The sequence below is a fragment of the Melospiza georgiana genome, chromosome 17 (genome assembly GCF_028018845.1).
Source record: "Melospiza georgiana isolate bMelGeo1 chromosome 17, bMelGeo1.pri, whole genome shotgun sequence".
Lineage (NCBI taxonomy): Eukaryota > Metazoa > Chordata > Aves > Passeriformes > Passerellidae > Melospiza > Melospiza georgiana.
This window is the reverse complement of record NC_080446.1, coordinates 5,709,672-5,729,761: the sequence shown is the minus strand read 5'-3', so window position 1 is coordinate 5,729,761 and position 20,090 is coordinate 5,709,672. Positions and strand designations below refer to the sequence as shown.

The window sequence follows — 20,090 nt, the reverse complement described above, 5'->3', positions numbered from 1 at the left end:
CACACTAATTATTTAATAATAATGTATTAGCACTTGTGATAGAAGATAGGTTAAAGTCTTCAGTGCCTGAGTTTCTGTGTTACTTTTCCAAAGGACAGTAAATCACTTGTGGGAAGGCAAAGTTGCTTACCTAAGGCTAAAAGAGAGTATTTTCAGTGAGTTTTTAGGAAGAAAGGGTTGAACTCTTTCTCCTCCCTGAACTGGAGCACAGGCACAGGTTGTGCCTGCTGGCACCATTGTCCCCCCTTGTTCTGCACAGCTCAGGACCTCAGCTCTGGGTTGCTTTTCTTCTTGTTTGTTCATTTGTAGTAACAGAATTCTCATCACTCGAGGCAAAAAAGCATTTTTGCACCAATAGCTGGAAGTGCTGGCCAAGCCAGCTTTGACATTTCTCACTCAAGCTGTTCCCTCCAAGGCCCTGCACCACCTGCCAAGTACCCAGAGCATCCTGAGCATTTGTCAGCCCCTCCTGCCTGCTGCATCCTTTCAGTTTCCTGACATCACTCTCCAGATTTGTTTTGGAAAGCAGCACTGTGCAATCTCAATTATAAAGCAGAATGGCCTCAAAGTGTGATTTTGTACACAAGGTAGTGCTAAATCCAGAACCTGCTGGATGGCAGGAGGTGCTCTCTGTTTATTTAAAAGGTACAGGGACAAGCACTAGGTCTTCCTGCCTTTCAAGGCTGTGTTTGCAAGGCCAAGCAGTGAGCTGCACCTTTGTGAGGCTCCAGCCCCTAAAGCTGATCTCCACCTCAAGTAGTGCATCACTTTAGGGGCTTCAGAGCTTTAATTTGACTTGTGGAGCCAGATTTTATGGACTTCCCTTCCCTCAGATCTCCCAGTGGAAAGGGCCCTGTGTTAGCACAGGGTGTGACTTCTTTCTGATGGAGACCTCAGTATTGACAGGGCAGCAACAGGAGGTATTGGTTAATTGAGGGATCCGAGGCTCCAGTTGGCAATTTCTCACCTTAATGCTCCCTGATCAATCTTTGTGGGCCACTGTCTGCTGGCCAGAGGCACGAAGAGCTGTGAGCATTAAAGGACTTGTCCCCATAAAACATCATCCCCTACTGGCCTAAAGTGGGTTCTTCAATACACCAATATGTACAAGCACACAAAGAACGTTTAGTCAAAGATCCAAAGTCCAAGACTGAAACATTGGAATAAGAAGGAGAGGGAGGAAAACTCCTTTAGAATTGTTTTCTCACCTGTCTCCTCCAAATTTTGACAAGCAGAGCAATTTACAAAGGAAACTTAAACAGGAAAAAAATTCCACTTTGTTCTGAGGAGAGGAAAAACAGACAACAAAACACTTCTGCTTCTCTTTCTAGGTAGACTTTTTCCCAAACAAACAACATGAATTTGCAAACTCTTTTGATCATCCTGAAGCTGCATGTGTAAGAGGTGATGTTTCAGCCAAAAGCATTCACTCACCTTTACTGCTGGCTCCAAAAGTAGATCTGCTTATCCTGCTGCACCTACACCAACAGCACATCACTGCAATTTCAAGCAGCTCCTTTATCCTAGAGATGACCCTTAGCTTTTTAAGTTTCTAACCACATTTTATGCAGCTCCAAACGCTGAGGATCCATAGATCTAACACTTGAGCCTAACTGCAGCATATTCAGGTCTGACATGTGCATTGCATTCTTTCCAGCCTTGAAGACTACTTAACCACATTACTTGTGAGCTCTCAATCCTACTCCTCATCTGTAGTCAATCACATTTAAAAGTCCAGAAGAGGAAAGAAAAATTTGTCCTCATTATTTCCACACCATTTCTGTCACATAAAGAAATCAATTGAGTTCTTGCTCCACACTCACATCCTGCCTTCATCTTTTTCCCTCTCTTCTAGGCCTGCGTAAGTGAAGAGGAGCCAGAGGATGGATGAACCTTGCACTCCACCAAAGGTGCTGCAGGAAACAGTCCCCTGGGGCCTGGATCTTTGGCAGAGGAAATGCAGGATGGTGAACTCCACTCCATTTTCCGGTTCCTTGTCTTCTTTTCAAACGCAATGAATGTACATCAAAGAACGGCCACACCGTTGGTTTTTAATCCTCCAAGTGCCCTGACGAACCTTTCCTACCACAGTCTGCTGGTACTGGCCCAGAAATGGCACAGGCCTAAAGACCAAGTTCACCAAGAGCCTCTCTCAAGAGCTGCAGTTGAAGCTGGAGCTGCTTCCTTGTGCCATGGATCCAGAAAGAAGGAAGCACTGCACAACACCCTGGGACATTTCATATTTTCTGTAGTTAGTCTCCTCCCTTTTTCTGAACAGAGCCTAAATCCCCTAACACAACTTCATCTCCTCCCTGCCTGCATAACATGAGGTGGGGGCTCTTTACACTCGAGTTACTTAGGCATTGTTGGGTTCTAAGTGATAGGTGAGAACTTTTCCCCCCTTTGTGCCCCCAGCCAGGACCCCCTTGCTCGTTCTCTGTAGACATGGCAGTAGGCTTTTGTCCTGGAGCTCAGTGTGGCCTGGCTCCTGTAGTGCTGAACAGCTGAAAACCACTGCAGCCACCAGCTCCTCACTCAGCATGCAGCTTCACCCCACATCCAGCCAGCCCAGCCGTCCCTGGAGCAGCTGTAGCCTAATCTGGGTCTGCCCAGCTACATCAAATTAACCCTGGTGTGGCTGGATCCTGCTGCAGGCCCTGGAAAAAGCCCAGTTCCTCATGGAGCAGAGGTGGGTTTGCACCTGCCTTCTTCACCTAGAGCCACACCTATTCCATGGTGACAGCCTGGTGGGAGAGTTTCATTTCTGACAGGCTTTTTGAGGGGAGGGAAAGGGCTGAAGGGGGAATGCCAGTGTAATTAAGTTGCATTAATGAGCTGCAGCAGTTGATTAAAACAAAGAACAAAACCAAGTCAGTTTTGTTAGCTGTGTCTCCCAGCATGTGAAGTGTCAAAAGCAGAGAAGGAGCAGTTGTCAGCCAGCCCTGGCATATTTGGGCTGATACTTCAAGTGCTGTTGTAATTCATTATTGTCTTGCCTAATTTGTTTGGGATTACTTGGCATTTTTTGAGAAATGCTTTCCAGAAGGGTCAAGCTTGAAGCCATGCTGGGGAGAAGTGTGAGGGAAGAATTAAAAACAAAAATAAAAACATTAAGTGCTAAATCAAAGACAGAATGATGCAACTTTCTTTGGTCTCATTCCACAGGGCCCAGGAAGCAAAATCCTCTTTTATAAACCCAAATGCATAGGCACTGAGAGAGTATTTTTTACCTCTGTGCAACTTCTATTCCAGATACTCACACATCCCGAGTTCTGCTTGGGTGCAGCTGTAAGTAAAAATGTTGTTTTCTGTAGAGTGTTTTTTTTCCTTTTTTTAAGGCACTGAAATCCACACCTTCTGACTGAGCAAAACAGACCACCAGTTTCATCCTTGTTTAATACCTCAAAGAAAAAAGCTCAGCCCTGACAGCTCTGCATGACAAAAGACAAGTACCTCCTCTATTATTAACGTTGTGTCACTACCAAATTAAAAAATACCAATAAAACACAAGCTACTCTCCATTTTGAGATCACACATAGTGTGCACACATTTAGAATGCTTTCTCCACCTCTCCTTTATTCACTTTCTCTATGGATCACTGTCATTCCTGTCTGTCCACCTGATGTTCCCTGGAAAGGCAGAAAAACAAAAAGAATACACATCCTCTATTCAATGATATTTTCCCATTAAAGATTTCATTTGTTTGGGCCTTTTCAAATTAATCTTTCCTTTTCTCATTAAGCACTGAGTTCACATATTTTGGGTTTAATATGATTTCTTTTCCTCAGAGAGAATATTATCAATCAGATACCAGCAGTCTTTGTCAGCCTTGCTTGGGAGCAATCAAAATTCAGCACAGGTGGTGGAAAAAAGGAAAAAGCTCTGAATACCTGAAACATTTTACTGGTAGTTCCAGGAAGCAATTGAGAGGGAAGGAAGAGGAGGGAACTTTATGAGTTGAGGTCTACATGTTTTTAACACTACACCTCTCCAACTGACCAAGCTCTGATGCCACTTTCACCAATTAAACTGATGAAAACCACTTGCCAAGCACCCTAAAGAGATAAAGCATCAAATTCTGCACTCAACAGCATTGCCCCTTAGCTTTCATACACACTGGTAAAGCTCAGTGAAATAAAAGTGTGATGACTGAGTCACTTCAGAACTACCACTCAATTCCCTGTGCTCATTGTAGCATAAAGCACCAATTAACAGAAGTAAAATAAACACCAAGCCCATGTTCAGGTAAGCCTATAAGATGCAGTATCAACGACAGACATTAATCATAAAAAAAAAACAAAAAAAAAAAAAACAAAAAACGGGTCTGAGAAGAGACAAAGCTACCAAGGGTCCTATTCCACACTTCATTATCTTCTCCATGTTTCATTAGCAGAGCCATTCCTGAGAACTCCTCTCTCTCTCATGGTCTGCTTGTGCCAGACTCACTCTGAGTACCTCGGGGTGACAGAGTGACCCTGCTCTGTGAGGGCAGGGGCTGCCAGTCCGTTCCAGCCCACCCATGCCATGCCCAGCATGGTCCAGGAGCAGCTGAAGGTGATGGGATCCCTTCTCTCCAGTTTCGGAGTGCCCTCTGTTGGGGACAGGCATCGCTGGAGATGCTTCTCAAATAACGTGGTACCTGGTTCTGAAGGGACATTTCCCTGCAGGAAAACAAAGCAGCTCCTCCCTTTCCCTGGGGTGGAAAAGCCATTCACCATTTTCACGCAGTTCAATAGGGTTAGCTCCAGAAAGAGCTGGTGCAGTTCCAGCCTTGCTCAGTTCCAGTCACACTCAGGTGAGTTCGGAGGAAATAACACTCTTCCAGCACTGGGCTGGTGTTTTCCCTCCTCAGATTAGCACATCTATTTAAACTGTAGGTTTGTGCTGTATTTATAGAGGCAAAACAAAGCCAAGGATACCCTGAACCCAGACAAGACCTAATCTGGCATGGTGGTGACATTCTGTTCCCTAGCAAAACTGCTGTGTGGCAGAGACCCAACCAATTCCTCCAAGAGCTGCAGAGTTTAAACCACTCAAGTCTTAATTTCTCTCATCTTTGCCAAGAACTGTGCTAATATTGCCTTCCTCTGAAGGCAGGGATGAAGAGAGCTGCCCTCCCATGGGATCCACAGATAACTGACACCTTAAAGTGACTCACAGGCAGCCCCTAAGCTGTTTAGTAACCAGAGCTGGAACCAAAGGGAAGCAGCTCCAGAGCCACAAATACACTAAAAACAGCCACCTACCAAAACTCTGCAAAGAGTTCAGATCAGAATTATTCTGCATTTGCACAGTTTCATGTATCAGATCCTTATTCTCCTTCATCCTTATCCCTTCTTTTGCAGTTTAAGAGAATTCTGAGGAGCCAAATTCTCCACATGAGGGTGCTGAGGCCCTGGCACAGGGTGCCCAGAGCAGCTGTGGCTGCCCCTGGATCCCTGGCAGTGCCCAGGGCCAGGCTGGGCAGGGCTGGGAGCAACCTGGGACAGTGGAAGGTGTCCCTGGCCATGGCAGGGGATAGAATGAGATGAGTTTCAAGGTCCCTTCCAACCAAACCATTCTAAGGCTCTACGACCCACATGGTGTCTGGTAAATTCCAAAGGACACTGATGGATGGTAAAACAGCTGCTTTTCTTACTCATGCCCACCTAATACAGAAGGACAGGTGTTGTTTACGACCTGATGTCACTCCAATATCTTAGGACACCACCACACCCCTCCCCTAGTAGGGAATTGTACTCAAATCAGATACTCAGACCTTTGAGTTAAATAAAGGAAAAATTTTATTCCATGAAAAAGAACAGTTTATTTTTAAAAACTTATTTCCTTTCCCTTCACTTAACAAGGCAGAGCATGGATGAAACTTACTCCTTTTGGCTACATGATAGAGTATTCCATTTTAAATAAGAATCACCCCTTTAGCCAGCAAAGGTATCTTCTAAAAAGGTATATTTCCAGAGCTGTTTTCTACCAGGATAAAACCCAGCAGCCAGGGAAGAGCTCCATAAGAAGCTTCCAGGAGACCATCCAGTGACCCTGAGCACAGAGCCTTCCACCAGGGGAGGTCAGCTGAGAGCAGAGAGCTTGGAGAGTTAGGCCAGACTGTTCCACTTAGTTATGCAAATTTGAGTATTACTGAAACGTTTCATCAGTTGTTGAAAATTCAACAAAAAGGGGAGAAAAAAGAAAGACAGCAAAAAGGGGAGAAAAAGGTAGATTGTCCCTCCCCCATAACACATTGTTGCTGAGTATTCTAGTCCCAATGGAATGCATTTTGTACAAAAAATAATCCCATTTTCAATCAAACTTCCTGAAGGAATCCCTAAGAGAATAATCTCTAGACAAATGCTAAGTGAGAAAAAAAGTCTGCTGAAAACAGTCTTTGATTTCAACACAGAGCAAAGATTCACTTGAGAACAGAATGTGGAGAGAGAGAATCTCTGTCAATAAAAGCCTCATTTTGGAGGGCAAAAGAACCCAGCAGAGCTCTCCTGGAGCAGCCCTAAATCAAGAGGAGATCAAACCAGCAGTTCTTCCTACAAACACTGTGCACGGGAGACACATGCAGTGAGTTTTTACACTTATGCCAAGCCACCCTACAAATGAGATTGCTCCAGCAAGTTATTTACTTCTTTTCTCCCTCTGCTGAGTTACCAATGAGTTGCATGGACTTATCTTCCCCCCTGGGTGCAGCGTGGCTCAGGACATGAAGGCTCTCACGCTGCCCCGGATGGCGGCTCTGCAGATGGGACACAGCCTCAGGTTGAGGGCACAGGCTTCACAGGCTACCAGGTGGCCACAGGGAACAAACACAACAGACACATCTCTGTCCATGCACACTTTGCACATCCTCTCCTCCTGCAGGCGCCGCAGCTGTTCCTCCACGCTCAGCTGAGACTCTACCAAAAAACAAACAAAAAAAGACAAGAGCCCAAATTGTGAGTGCTTTGTCACAGCTCCAGAGCGCCAGTTGTGACAGCTTAAGAGGTCACACTGCTGCAACTTGCCCATTGTTCTGTTCAGAGACTGTGAAGATGGCCAAAGTACCTCTCAGGCAAGTTTCATTTAAGCTGAAGAACTCCAGCTATTGTAGACTGGCTTATCTACACAAGGTTCAGCTTATCTACACTCACTGGACTGAGCAGGGACACAGATCAACAGCATTTCCTGTGGTACATAAATTATCCCCATAAACTGATTTTTTGGTGACAGCTGCTTCCCAGGGGCACTCCAATCCCCGAATAAGGGTTCCTGTGCTCAGGTACCACTCAAACTAGCACACAGTCCTCTTCAAAATTTAAAAAATTAGTTAGTATAATGACTACTGATACTGTCATTCTAGAACTCCTCCCAGTCATGCTTAAGCTCAGTTCCCCACACTGCCAGCCCAGAGCACCTGGTTCCTTCGGCTGCACAGATCGTATTTCTTGTCTTGATGTTCCAGTCTCTCTCTGAACAGCACCTGTAGAACCAGAAAAGAAGATGGCATTCAATGCTACCTCCTTTATCCCTCTCCTGACAGTGCTGTGTGGAAACAAGAAATACCATGGACCTCAGAAGAATTTGGTTAAAAATGTCTTATTCTCAGCCTGGCATGGCTGATGTTCTCTGTGGTGCTTCAGCAGCTGTTTAAGTTCACCTCCTTGCCCAGCCCTGTCTGTCCACACCACATTCTCTCCTCAAAAGTGGTTTATCCATCACATCAGCTGGCCATTCCACCTCCTGTGCTACTATTTAATCAAAATTTCAGTTTTGTGGAATTTTTTCCATGTTAGCTACAGAAGTGGCAGACCATGCTGTGGAGGCAGGAGCTTTGGAATCTTCAACTTCGCAAACAGACTTCACAAAACAGATAACAAAAGGCAGAAGTTAAGGAAAATATATCTTATCTAGACAAGAACTATGGCTATTTCTAAACAGGTTATTGATTCCAATTTTAAATGGGCTTGGAGTGATCATCCATCCCAGGAGCTTTGCTTCAGACACCTGCCTCTGCCTGGATCAGCTGTGAATTTGTGCCCGAGCCTGCACATCATGGAGTGCCACTTTCTGCAGGTCTGAGGGAAGTAAGAAACACCCAGGAAACCCAGCACAGCCAGATAGAGCCACTGACATCCCAGCAACCACAGCTCCTCCAGGTTTCTTTAACTCAGAGCCTCATTGCTCAGGCTCCCGAGGAAAGGCAGGCTTGGGCGCATTATCCCTCTTAATTCCAGCAGACCCTCAGGACACTCCCAGCAGCGCTCCAGGTGCAGAGAGGAAGAGGTGAAACACCCAGGTGTGAGTCAGGCCTACCTCTCCTCCCTCCTGCACTGCTGCTGGCCCCCCAGCCTGGCTGCAGCAGGTCTGAAATCAGCTCAGACTCAGACAGGTAGGAAGTCCCAGTCAGCGCAATTTTATTCTCTACCAGGTTTGCCACCCAGCTGGGGTCAAAGCCCATCTGCAGGACATTCTGCACTATGAGACTCTGATCCTCAGAAGGATGAGCCAGCAATTCCCGGTTCCTCAGAGGATCTGTAAAGCAGTGAACAGGTACTTTACCAAAAAGGCAGAGCTTTGGGCAAAAAGCGTGCCATTCCTTGAAGGTGTTCTACATAAAATGGCATTAATATACCCTAGAACACTCCTCAAGCTATCCCCTTAGCTAGATTAACTTCCACATTTATATTTTACTTCAAATCATTATTCACAAGGAAGTTAATCAAAGCCATTTTTATAAAAGCCCAGACAATTATTTTGGATGGTGTATTTCACTTTATCAGTGAACAGTCTCCTGTGTTTGGCATCAGTCCAGAATCCTTATCTCTGTTTTCACATCCCAGAACAGAAGCCTCAAAACTGCTTTCATGAGCATCAAGTGGAACATCCCAATTGAAGCCTCTCCTACCTCAACCATTCATCAGTAACAACAGAAGAAGAAAATTCAGCTGGCAGTGTCTTCAAAGGCTCGAGTCCTGCTTGAGCTTGTATAGCCAAACTTCACCTACTTACATTTCTGGGAGCGACTGATAAATGGGATAAATCCCAGCAACAACATTTTCATGAACATCTAGACCCTCTACTGTTCTCTGGTTTCTTATCAAGCATGTTTGAAGTGTTGTAGTGAAGGGCTTTACAAACAGACATCAGCAACAAGAGCACCAAAAGCCAAAGAAAAGTGAGGTAAGTACTCAAAATTCACATGATTATCCAGACTAGATAAGCGTGTCTGGCCTTTCACTATGAGGCCTCATAAGAACAATTTTGTTTCTTGAGCTAGAGACCACTTCCTAAAACCAAAGTGAAACCTCTTCTAGAACATCAAAACATCTCACAAGCACCATGCCTACAGAGGGCAGAGCAGCTGAGGTGGGCTGGTGGAATTCAGACCACACCACATTCAGAATATAAAACACCATGGAATTACAGCACTGACCTTGGGAGGGAGAGGAGTCTTGCTCAGTCTGGTCCCAGGAATGTCTCTGAAAATTATACAAAAAGAGAAGCCTGTGTTCAAGACTCTCCCATCTACCAAACCTAATCCACTACACACAAAATGTTCATGACTCACAGGAGCCAGCAGGGTGCCAGAGAAGGTTCCCTGAATGCTGTTAACAAATTCTCTCCCCCTTGAGTGCAGTAAAAATTCACACCTAGGAGCAGAAAAGTTGAAATGCATTAGTACAGGCTCCCCCAAGTGAAAGTTGCAGTTTCAAATTTCTAAGCAAAGGGTGTGTTGGGCAATGAGCAAACCTCTGTGTGTCCATTAAAGACAGGGTATCAGGTGTTTCACCACCTCTTGCACAAAGGCTGACAGTAAGAGGATCATGATCCCTCCCCCTTAATTCAGTCTTCATTTTGGCCCAAGAGGAGCTCAGTTGTAACATGCTTTAGAGCAGACCACAGGAACTGTGATGACAGAGCAGTTCACAGGAAAGAGACAAGAACTGCTGCAGAAAACCAAGGCTTACAGTACATTTCTTCTTGTACCTCAGAGCAGGAGTAATAAAAGCTCTTCTTTGATGCCAAAGAAAGTTATTTTAATTGAACTCTTAGATGGTGAACTCTAGGTCAAATTAGAGAATCTCAGGTCTGAACTGTGCAATTCTACCTGAGCTTGAGCATTTTATTTTGCTTTTAAGGTGAGAGGATATAAACATTTCTATCCTATGAAAGAAAGTATCAGTGTGAAATGCATGACCTACTTTTTGGGGTATTTTTTAACCAAAACTGACTTACTCTGGGTACCATTTGGCATGTTCCCTCCAAGGATCATCTCCTAAGGACCAGCTCCTCACGCCTCCATCACAGTAAAAACACCTCACTACATCTCCTCGTCCTGAAAGGGAGAGCAAGAGATTATGTGACACCTGAGACACCACATGCCCTACACTAACCCTGGGTGAGACCCAGCACAAAACACAGGCTGATGAACACATGACAATTTACTAACACAGTGCACATTGTACAGGGGCAGGAACTCAGGCTGAGCTCCCAGAGCTGGCTGAGATGATTCCAGAAGGGGATCACAAGCTCACAGGCAGCATCCATGGGAGCAGCTAAGCCCCAAAGCACAACCCCCACAGCCAACCCCCCTGCCTGCATTTGGAGCAGAGCTGTAATTAGTTACACCTGTGAACACACTTTGCTCACTAACCACAATCTGCCATCGTGCAAATATTTCCTCTGGCTGGTTAATTCAGAGAGGAGCATTTCTTCAAACCCATTACCTAACCTGCAAAGCATTCTCAAAAGGAAATAATAATATTATATTGATATTCACATGCATGTGATTACAATAAATATTGCCAATTTTCCTCAACAAAAAAAAAGTATCTGATTTTTGTATTTCAAATTAAGAGTCCTTAGAGGAACAAGCCACAGCCAGAGGGGCTGACTCCATGCAGCTGTTTACTCAGGTTTGGGGTTTTGAGAAGAGGCTTCAGTGCAAGACACAGCCTATCCAAAACATGGCACACCAAGCAAGCTCCTCGGTCCTTTTAAAAATGCAAGGAATAAATACACTCAATGGACCTTAAAGCACAGATTTTTCTGTTTGTAAAACATCACCATTCTGTTTAAAACACATCACCTTTTCCTCTCCGGCTGGCAAGGAGGTATTTACTAGTGGACCCCTCAGTACTCAAACAGGAGTTAAATGTTGAAACAAATTCTGCACAAGCAGCAAGAGAAACAGCACAGGCTGAAGGAAGGATGTGGTTTTTAACTACAATACATGTGCATACAGGTATTTGTAAAAGCAACAGTGAAGCTTTCAAAAGTTAACTCAAATAAGAGTTAAGAACATTTCCCCAGAGTACCTACCTGTGTAAAAGAACCCTGCTCTAGCCAGTTGCTCTGGATGAATGCTGGAATTTTGTGGCCAGTTCTCAAATGTAGACAGTCTCATCTCCTCTGTCACCATCTCAGGGTACTCTGGCTCGTTGGGCATGGCTGTCTCCTCACTGACTATCCCCTGCAAGACACTCAGGAACTGCCCATCCACAGTGTCAAAGATCTCCTGCAGGGACAGCATCTCCTGGTTCCCAGCACTCTCCCCACGGATGTATTCACAGGAAGGGAAGAAATGCATGTGCTCTATGAGGGGGCAATCCCCAGGCCTCCAGTCCTTCAGAACACCACCACAGCAGAAACACTGCACTTCATCCCCAGGGCCCACGTAGAAAAATCCAGCATCCACCAGGTCCCGGGCAGACACAGGGGCAGTGCGGGGCCACTGCTGGAAGGTCCTGAGCCTGCTGGCCACGCTCCTCATGCTGGAATTGAAGAGCCTGCAGCGAGCAGCCCTGGGCTCCTCTGCTGGTGCTGCATCCCCCATGGCCGTGCTCTGCAAGAGAGGATGGGAGAGCCCAGGGCAGTCAGCTGCATTCCCAGCCCGTGCTATTGTTGCCCATTCCAGAAAGCTCCTGCTCACAACAAAGCCCAGCTTGTTTGGGAATGGCAGCCCAGCCACAGATCTGGTGTTTCTGTGCTTTGCTGTTGGAGTTTTGCTGAGCCTTCATTGGTGTCTGGTGGGAAGAGTCCAGAGCTTTCCAAGGCTCTCTGCCAATTTACAGGAAAGATGGAACAGAGAGGGGAGGGCAAAAAAAACCTGTGCTGCCTCCCAAGCTGAACCTTTGGCAAGATAAATCCCCAGCCATTTTGCTAAGCCCTTAAACTAGCATGAAAAAGGCTCTGTTTTTATTCCCCAAACCAGGCATGTCATGACAAAACAGAGAACAGCCACACCCAAACAAATAATGTCTCCATCTCCCATTTACCACACAAAACATCACGTTTCTCATGTTTTTATTGTCATGATTATTAAGCAATGATTATCTAGAAAGAGCTCTATAAAAGAGAATTTTTCCAAGCCTAAAATAATTAGGTACAGCTTCTATGAGGTGGCGTACTTAAATCAAGAATTTTCTAGTTTTTTGTCATATTCTGCCTGTGCTACTTCCATGCAAGAGGAAGGGGGAAATTAAAGGAGTTACCAAGTGCTTGATTCTCCAAGCTCTCACCCTGCTCAAGGTCACAGCCCTTCCCTGGGCGATTGAACTGCAGCTCAGCCACTGCTTCCAACAATTTCCCTGTGGCTGGCAAAGACACTTTCAAAAGGCCCTACAGTGACACAACTGAGGGCCAGGAATAATCTAATTCCTTTGGAGAGAAGTCCCTACACAATGTGATTTAAGTGAAAGGTGAAATCAATCCCTTTTTTTTAAAATTAGGAACCCTCCAAATCCCTTCCCCACCCAACTCAATAGGTGAGTTCAACTCAAGGAAGTGCAACTTCCTATTTACTGGTTATCAGGGCTAAGCATTATTAGAGCACAAACCAAAAGACATCACACAGGAAAAGAAAATATAAATACACACTGTTGAAAGGTACAATTTCTTGAGGCTGGTACAGCACATTAAAATAACAGATAAGTACAGCAGTGCACAGTAAAACACAAACAAGAGGAGACCACAGATACAGCAGCTACTCTGCAGCAAACACCAGCACAGAGACTCTGAGGAGGATTAAAAAACACTCAGGCCAGAAGCATCTCTGAAGAACTATTTCTCTAATTAAGGGCTGCAGCACATTTAGGGAGAAAAAAAAGCTTACAGGTCATTTTAGTCACAAAACTCGCAGCTATCCTCCATAGGTATTACACATTTTGTGAGATTTTAAAAGCAAAATCAAACTTACTCAACCACATGCCTCTTATAACAAAAGGTAGCAAGGAAGAGAATGTTCATCAGCAACCAGCAATCCCTTTTATAAAGACAGGGACAGAAACCAGGGCTGGAAGAAAAGGCTCTAAAAGTCTGTTTCAGAAACTGTGCTTTGCTTGATACAATAAAGAAGCTACTCAAGAACTGTGTCACTGGTATAAGGAGAAGTCCATAGAGAAACAAGCTCAGAGGCCATCAGTCACTGATGCCCAGCAGAATCTGCAAGCTAAGCAGCCTGAGGACAGGCAGATTGTTTGCCTTCACAGCAGATTTTGCTCCCAGAACACAGAAGCTTGTTCATCAGGCACAGCTCCACATGCAGTGCTGCTCTCATCTTGAGCCTTAACAAAGGAAAAGCTGTAACTCTTCAGCTACAACAAATTTTGGGCTGCACAGAGATGATGGCAAGGTTATGTTAGCCTTCCTCCACCTAGAAAGCCCTTGAGAGCAAGCTTCACAGATTTTGCTTTGTGTCTTCACAAAGAAAATTATTTCTTCCACAAAAGGCTTTTTTTAATACGAGGTGCAATGCAGGAGAACAAATATATTTATGCTTTGCTCATTAAGAAGCCCATTATGGTTTACCTGCACATTCATATACTGTGCAGAAGTTTCATTAGCTTTGCTAATGAGACTGCCCAAACAAAATTAAAATTTTAAACAGCTATAACACCACTAAAAACCAATGTTCTACCACAACCCACTACTTATACAGGAACAGAAAGCCAAAATATCATTATAGCTCATACCAACAATTAGCACAATAAAAAAAAAATCCTTAAAAAAGCCCCAACTTTACCTGAAACATACTAACTAAACCCCAGAAAGCTTCCATAATTTAAAACTCTCTCAGCATCACAAGCCACACAAAAATCTTCTCTCCTCAGATGGCTCCCCCAAAGCAGAACACTGCTGAGGAGTAAGTGAGCCCACCTGCCTCAGAGGCCATTTATATAATGCTGAGTTGCCCCCAATTGGTTGGGATGGGCTAATGAGCTAATTTCTAATCTCTATTGGCCAATGAGCCCTAATTTCATCTTTATAAAATGGAGTCACAAAGCAAAGATATGAAGTTAAGCTCAAATTTTCTCCAGAAAATACCAGATCTTGTTAAAACCTAGTCTAGTGCCAGGTGTGACATCCTGACTCGCATGATATAATGGCTATCACATCCCTATTCTGCTGTAACTCTATTGACAGTATTTCTGTATATTTTTCAGCTTGTTTTTACATGTTTTGCACCTTAAGTTTCTTAATAAAATGTACTGTAAAATTAGCATATAAATAGCAACAAGAATTTTCTCCAGAGAGCTTGGACAGATTGCATTGCCTTTACTTTAGGAATCAAGTTTTTTTTCTGCAATTGCATCTTCACAACTTGAAATCTTCCTATTCCTTTGCCTTCCTGTGGCCACAATTCCACAAAATGGAGGATTTTAATGACAGTTTTAAAAGGTGCAATTACTTGAAAATGTGTTCTCCTTTACCACTGTCTGAGAAGATGCATAAAGCTTCTTCTAAACTCTTGACAAAATATCAGTTCTCCATATAAACATAAGAACATGGGTGATTTGTGTTTCTCAGAAATTATAAATTAGCATTTTCCTTTTGATAAAAAGATCCAAAGTCCTTTTTTTTACAGGCAAGCCCATACAATCATTCTCATTAAAAAGAAGTGTTGGGTTTTTTGCTAATTAAATACTTGCTAATGAAAGCCCCTGAGCAGTAGAGGGCAGTGCTTTTATATGACATATAGAGAATGCTGTAACAAGAGAATGTGCTGGGGAGGTGATTCTATTCTCCTTAGTGAAATTCTCTGTAATAAAATACATATAAAGATAATTGCACATTATCTTCTACTCTGTGGATCCTATCCTTTCTAAGTCTATGCTGATTTTTGAAGAATGCATCCTAAAATTCCAAGGGACAGAGTTAACAAAATCCCTCCTGCAGAGGCTGTTTGGGGTCTACTGAAGGGTTGTAGCAAATCACCTGTTAATCAATAAGAGTGATTGATAATTCTGAATTTTACAAGCATTTTACAAACAATAACCTCATCTTCTACTGCTTATAACCACCTGGCTTTTCAAAGGAGTGCACAATTCCACCTGTTTTAGGAGAAGTCCCAGCCTAAATGTTAAAGAGGAAAAAGCTGTATAAATCTCAAAAGCAGCTTCTAAGTTAATTGACAACATTGGTCTGTTTCTGGTAGGGGTTATTTGTTTTGGGTTTTTTTCTTGTATACATAACATTCTTCTATCATAAAAACTTCCAGGACAGGTTTAAGTTTGATTATCTGAGGGGATACACTGATGTGGTTTTGGGGGGAACATTTCACCAACAAAGGAGAGCTGAGGACGACCAGTGAGATGACTGTAGCAGAAGAAGATGAAATGGCTCCAAGTGTGGTGCTGAGAGCAAGTAAAAACAAGTCACCATGTATAAACGATAGGGTTTTATTTTAGCACATTAAAATTTGGAAAGCAAATAACATATTCAGTAATCTGTTGTATGCAACTTATACTGATCTTTTTTAGCAAGTCATACATTTTCAGTTTCTTTTCAGAGCATTAAGATGTCCTACTGAACTTCTGAATGCTTCTTAAAATGAGGAATGTCATGAGCTAATGATAAACAAATGTGGGACTCAGTAAACATCAATCAGAGTCCAGGACAGATCAGTGATAATGATCAACACTGCCATCACTAGACAGTGATTGGAAACACTTGATGAAGAAAGTAATATAAACATAATTAACCAAAAATCTGGTTGCTATTATCAACCTGATTTGGAGGGAAAACAATCAATAAATACAAGGGGCAGAATATATCTGGAGACAGCATAATGAAGGGCTTGAAAGCACTGAAGTGACTGGAGCCCCTGGAAAAACTCCAGCAGAATTCAGCATCTCCACCCTGGAGGTGCCACCCAGCTGTAAGGGGCTGGAGCTGTTCTGAGTGGCTTATCTTGGGGTAGAGTACTGTGCTTTCATCAATAAATTAAGAGTTTACTGAAGAAAGAGGCTTTTATAACAGGAGGAAAAAAGGTATCAGTTGGCATTGGTGAAGAAATGAAGAGGCTGGAACACAAAAGGAGACACCATAGCTTGTCACTGCAACTGATGTGTAAAGGGACTGGGTATCAAGCAAATTTATGGCATCATTCCCATTCTCACTTGCTCAGATGTTAGCCAAAATTAAGATGTGGATCCACTTTTCAGAATAAACCATCCAGAGTCTGTGATGTAACTGCTTTGCAGCCTGAAGCAGTGTAGACAAAATCCTTATACTTGAAGCCCTAGACACAGATGAATGCTGCTGTTCCTCCATTTAGGGCCTCTCTTTTCCTCTTCTGGCTGCCTCTTCCTTGTGTGTTGTCCTCCCCCTTCCTTCCCCTGAAGGACCAGCTGGTCTGCTCCTGCAGAGCTGCTCTCAGGGGAGCTCCTGCCACAGGAACACCCAGGAGGAGCCCATCTGCTCAGCTGCCTCCAGGGCAGCCCTGAGGGACCAAAGCACTCTGCTGGTGCTGACACTCAGCTCCACAGCATCCCTAAAACAAATCCACTGCGGACAGGAAACAGGATCCAACTCAGTGAATAGTGACAAAGCACACTGAAAAGTGACTGGTCACCCCTGGGACCAGCACAGAGCCATTTCCTCAGGGCAGGGCAAAGCTCAGAAGCCTCACTTTGCTGTTTCATGCAGCTCAAGTTTTTATTTTCCCATAGCAAGTTCTGCCATACATCTACAGTGATCTTCTCTGCCTATCAACAGCTTCCTTGCTGCACTTCTCTCAGCGGACTTTTAATAACAACATGGACTATTAATAATAATAAATGGTTTATTTCTTCTCACATTAACAATCTTTCATTCAGGAAGCCTGGACAATGTTTCTATGAAGTAAATCATAGAATGCCAGAATGGTTTGGGTTGGAAGGGACCTTAAAGTTCATCTCATTGCAATCTCTGCCATGGGCAGGGGCACTTTCCACTGTCCCAGGCTGCTCCAAGCCCCATCCAACCTGGCCTTGGACACTTCCAGGGATGCAGGGACAGCCACAGCTTCTCTGGGCACCCTGTGCCAGGGCCTCAGCACCATCTGAGTAAAGAACTTCATCCTAATATCAAACCTAAACCTCTCCTCTTTTAGTTTAAAGCCATTCTCCCTTATCCTATCACTGCCTGCTCTTGTGGAAAGTACAAATCCTATACATAGAGAGTGCTGGAACTAACACAGGTGAATAACAAACACCTGTTTTGTGATTTCCCAGGGATTCAAATCTTTTCATGTCCTGCCCTAATTCTTTTCCCTGGCCCCCACTGCTGTGGCATTTGATTGCCTCAAAACTTTAGGTATTGTAATAGTTAGGAATAGCTAAATGTAGCTTGCAACGTGATTCATGAAAGTGCTTTAAATCAAACCCTATTAATATCCCAGCCCACAGAACAGAACACAGTACATATGAAAAGGAAAATCTGCAAAGCACAGCAGATAGTCAAAAAATCAGCAGAGGAACTGGCCTTAAAAATCTAAAAAACTTCATGGTTTCAGTGTCCAGACTATTATAAAAAATATTTCTGTTATTGAAGAGTGGGTTGACCACTGTTCACTTCTTTTTCAAAGGAAAGTGTTTGTAGAAAATAGCTTCTCTTTTATTTTTCTAAATGTCTTTTGGAGCTGAAAAATGTGAGTTTCTTTTTCAAGGATTATTTTTTCTCTTTATTCAGTTTTCTAGCCCTTCTTGCCCTTACCAGTTAACCCAATAATCAAGAGAAAAAAAAAATTCAGAACAACCCCAAACCCCATCCATTATTTGCTGTCTTTTTTTGTTTCCCCTAAGATTCTGAATACTTGAAAAAAATCTGTAAAAATTCACTGCTGCTGCAAATTGAATGAACTATTTTCAGTTTTCAGCAGATCAACAATCCAGTGATCCAAAGAGCATGCAGAGTGCTTAGAGGCCTGAGCAGCAGCACAGGGATTGGGAATACAAATTAAAATTTGAGGAGGAAAACTACAGGGCTAAGTACATTCCCACAGTGAGTATGGAAAATACAAAGTATATTCCCTTGCTTTTTTCCTTCCTAAGTTGCACCTGGTAGGTTTCCTCAAAGATGAATTTCACCTCTTCCTCTCCCTCTGACTGGCTTTGATAATTTCCCAATTCCTTCTGGTTCTGACATGGAGGAGCCTCACATTTGGGCTCTATTCCTTCTACCTACTCCAAGACAGGAGGTACAGGAACAGAAGACCTGGAGCCTCATGTAAACTGAGTGGCATTGCAACTCCGAATTATTCACATATATAACTAACAGCTCCTCAGAAGAGATTCTTATCCACTTGTGGCCACAGCTCCGCCATTCAGCCATTAAATTACCTGTAAAGAAGGATTTGTCAGGCATTGTTGTGATTCTAATGGAGCTTGTCCTACTTTATAATTGGCAGAAAATCAGCCATCAAGAATCACAGAACATCTGATTTTCCAATTAAATCCTGCTATAGTTTGGACTGTGTTTTTATTGCAGAGAATGTGCCTGGCTGCCTGAATATTGCTTGGGCAACAGGCAGAAAGATCTATTCTTGAGCTATTCACACCACAATCATCCGCTTTTCTCCATGCAAATTGGCTTGGAATGAGTTTGTTTTGTCCCTGTATCAATAATCAATAGCAAGACTGAAAGACGAGGAAGAAAAACAACCTGAAGTCACTGCAAAGAGCTGAAGGGAAAAATGCACAACAAAGCAAAGACGGACTGACCTTACAATTTCATGGAAACCCCAGAGAGCAGCAAGAAGGAGTAGCCAAGGATGAAGATCAAGAGACAGGGGAGAATGCCTGTGCTCAGTCATTGCTCTGCTGAGCTCCTTGCCACAGCTTTCCAAGGAATTTGTCTTGCAGGGAACAGCATGTGTGATGCTGATGTCAGATGGGATCTGTTCACAGGCCACACTCTTTGCATATGATTTCCCTCCTCATGTTTTCACAAACAATGTGTCAGTGACATGAGAAACAGGAGAGGAGAACAGATACAATTTCTCTGAGTGTCTGCTTTAATTTTTCACCCTAAAATGATGGAAGTGAATGCTGGATCCTTGGTTTGGGAACATTCCAAAGGGGTGTAGGGTGCCTCTTATAATAAAAGGCAGCAAGGAAGAGAATGTTCAAGGAGGGAGATTATTCCATTATGGCAATATTTGATTTTCCTCCATGCTCATAACAGAGAGGGGTGCATAAAATTCCTGAAAAACCTGAATGAAAAACAAATAATAAAAACAGCAACAAAAATATGCTGCAGCTTACACATGAACTCTAGTGAGATTTCAGTGTTAACAAAGGAAGAAAAAGGTAAGTACAACTTTTTCTTAAATGAGAAGAACACATTTCATTCAACTAAGACAGAACTAAACCCCGTGTTTCCCCTGGGTTACAATGTTACACTCCAAGAGTATCTTAAGTTATATAATATATATATAAAAATATGAATATTGCCTTATCCATATCCTTCACCTGAGACTTTTCATCTTACTGGTTTTATTTCTCAATGACTATGCACTTCTTAACAGATAGACAAGATCATTCTTAGCATTACCAGGGGGAAAAAAAAAATCAGATTTTCCAAATACAACAGCAAAAACTATTCCCACAAAGACTTAGATGTGCACATGCATGTACATATGTGACATGCTGCCTTTGGGTCTAACCTAGCAGGTACAGCCTAGGAGCCCCCTGTGTGCTGGGATGCTGAAGCACAGAGCTCTAACATTCTGCCCACATGCTCTCCTGGCGGGGATGATTCACAGTCACATCGTTTCTATATCGAGATGTGAACATACACAATCACATGGACTTGGGAGCAGTGCCCATCACCCAGGCACCCAGCCT

The 20,090-nt window shown here is 43.4% G+C and overlaps 2 protein-coding genes across 4 annotated transcripts in view; one reads left to right on the top strand and one right to left on the bottom strand.

The window, feature by feature from the left end:
* Positions 1-3,313, top strand: part of NKAIN4 (sodium/potassium transporting ATPase interacting 4) — a 49,914-nt gene extending 46,601 nt beyond the window's left edge. For 2 of the 3 annotated variants that reach the window (XM_058036423.1, XM_058036422.1), the window contains one exon: positions 1,856-3,313. In XM_058036423.1, the coding sequence (XP_057892406.1) occupies positions 1,856-1,869 (14 nt within the window). In that variant the 3' untranslated portion in view covers positions 1,870-3,313. Of the gene's footprint in view, positions 1-1,331; positions 1,405-1,855 lie in introns of all 3 variants that reach the window. The other variant, XR_009115341.1, reaches the window with a different exon arrangement.
* A 2,518-nt stretch (positions 3,314-5,831) lies between these two features.
* On the bottom strand, positions 5,832-19,077 carry BIRC7 (baculoviral IAP repeat containing 7). Its single transcript, XM_058036306.1, has 7 exons — positions 18,966-19,077; positions 11,305-11,827; positions 10,219-10,318; positions 9,551-9,632; positions 9,416-9,461; positions 7,397-7,462; positions 5,832-6,899 (listed from the first exon to the last, which is right to left on the bottom strand). Exons 2-7 carry the CDS (start codon positions 11,816-11,818, stop codon positions 6,700-6,702), a joined length of 1,008 nt encoding a protein of 335 aa, XP_057892289.1. The 5' UTR covers positions 11,819-11,827; positions 18,966-19,077; the 3' UTR covers positions 5,832-6,699.
* Between the last annotated feature and the right edge of the window lie 1,013 nt (positions 19,078-20,090).

Excerpts from the sequence above, each read along its gene's own strand:
- BIRC7 (XM_058036306.1), bottom strand. The coding sequence starts at position 11,818 with ATGGGGGATGCAGCACCAGCAGAGGAGCCCAGGGCTGCTCGCTGCAGG. Across the intron at positions 9,462-9,550 it reads CTGGCACCCTGCTGGCTCCT|AGACATTCCTGGGACCAGAC; the intron begins GTGAGTCATGAA and ends TATAATTTTCAG. Across the intron at positions 7,463-9,415 it reads AGACTCCTCTCCCTCCCAAG|GTGCTGTTCAGAGAGAGACT; the intron begins GTCAGTGCTGTA and ends CTGGTTCTACAG.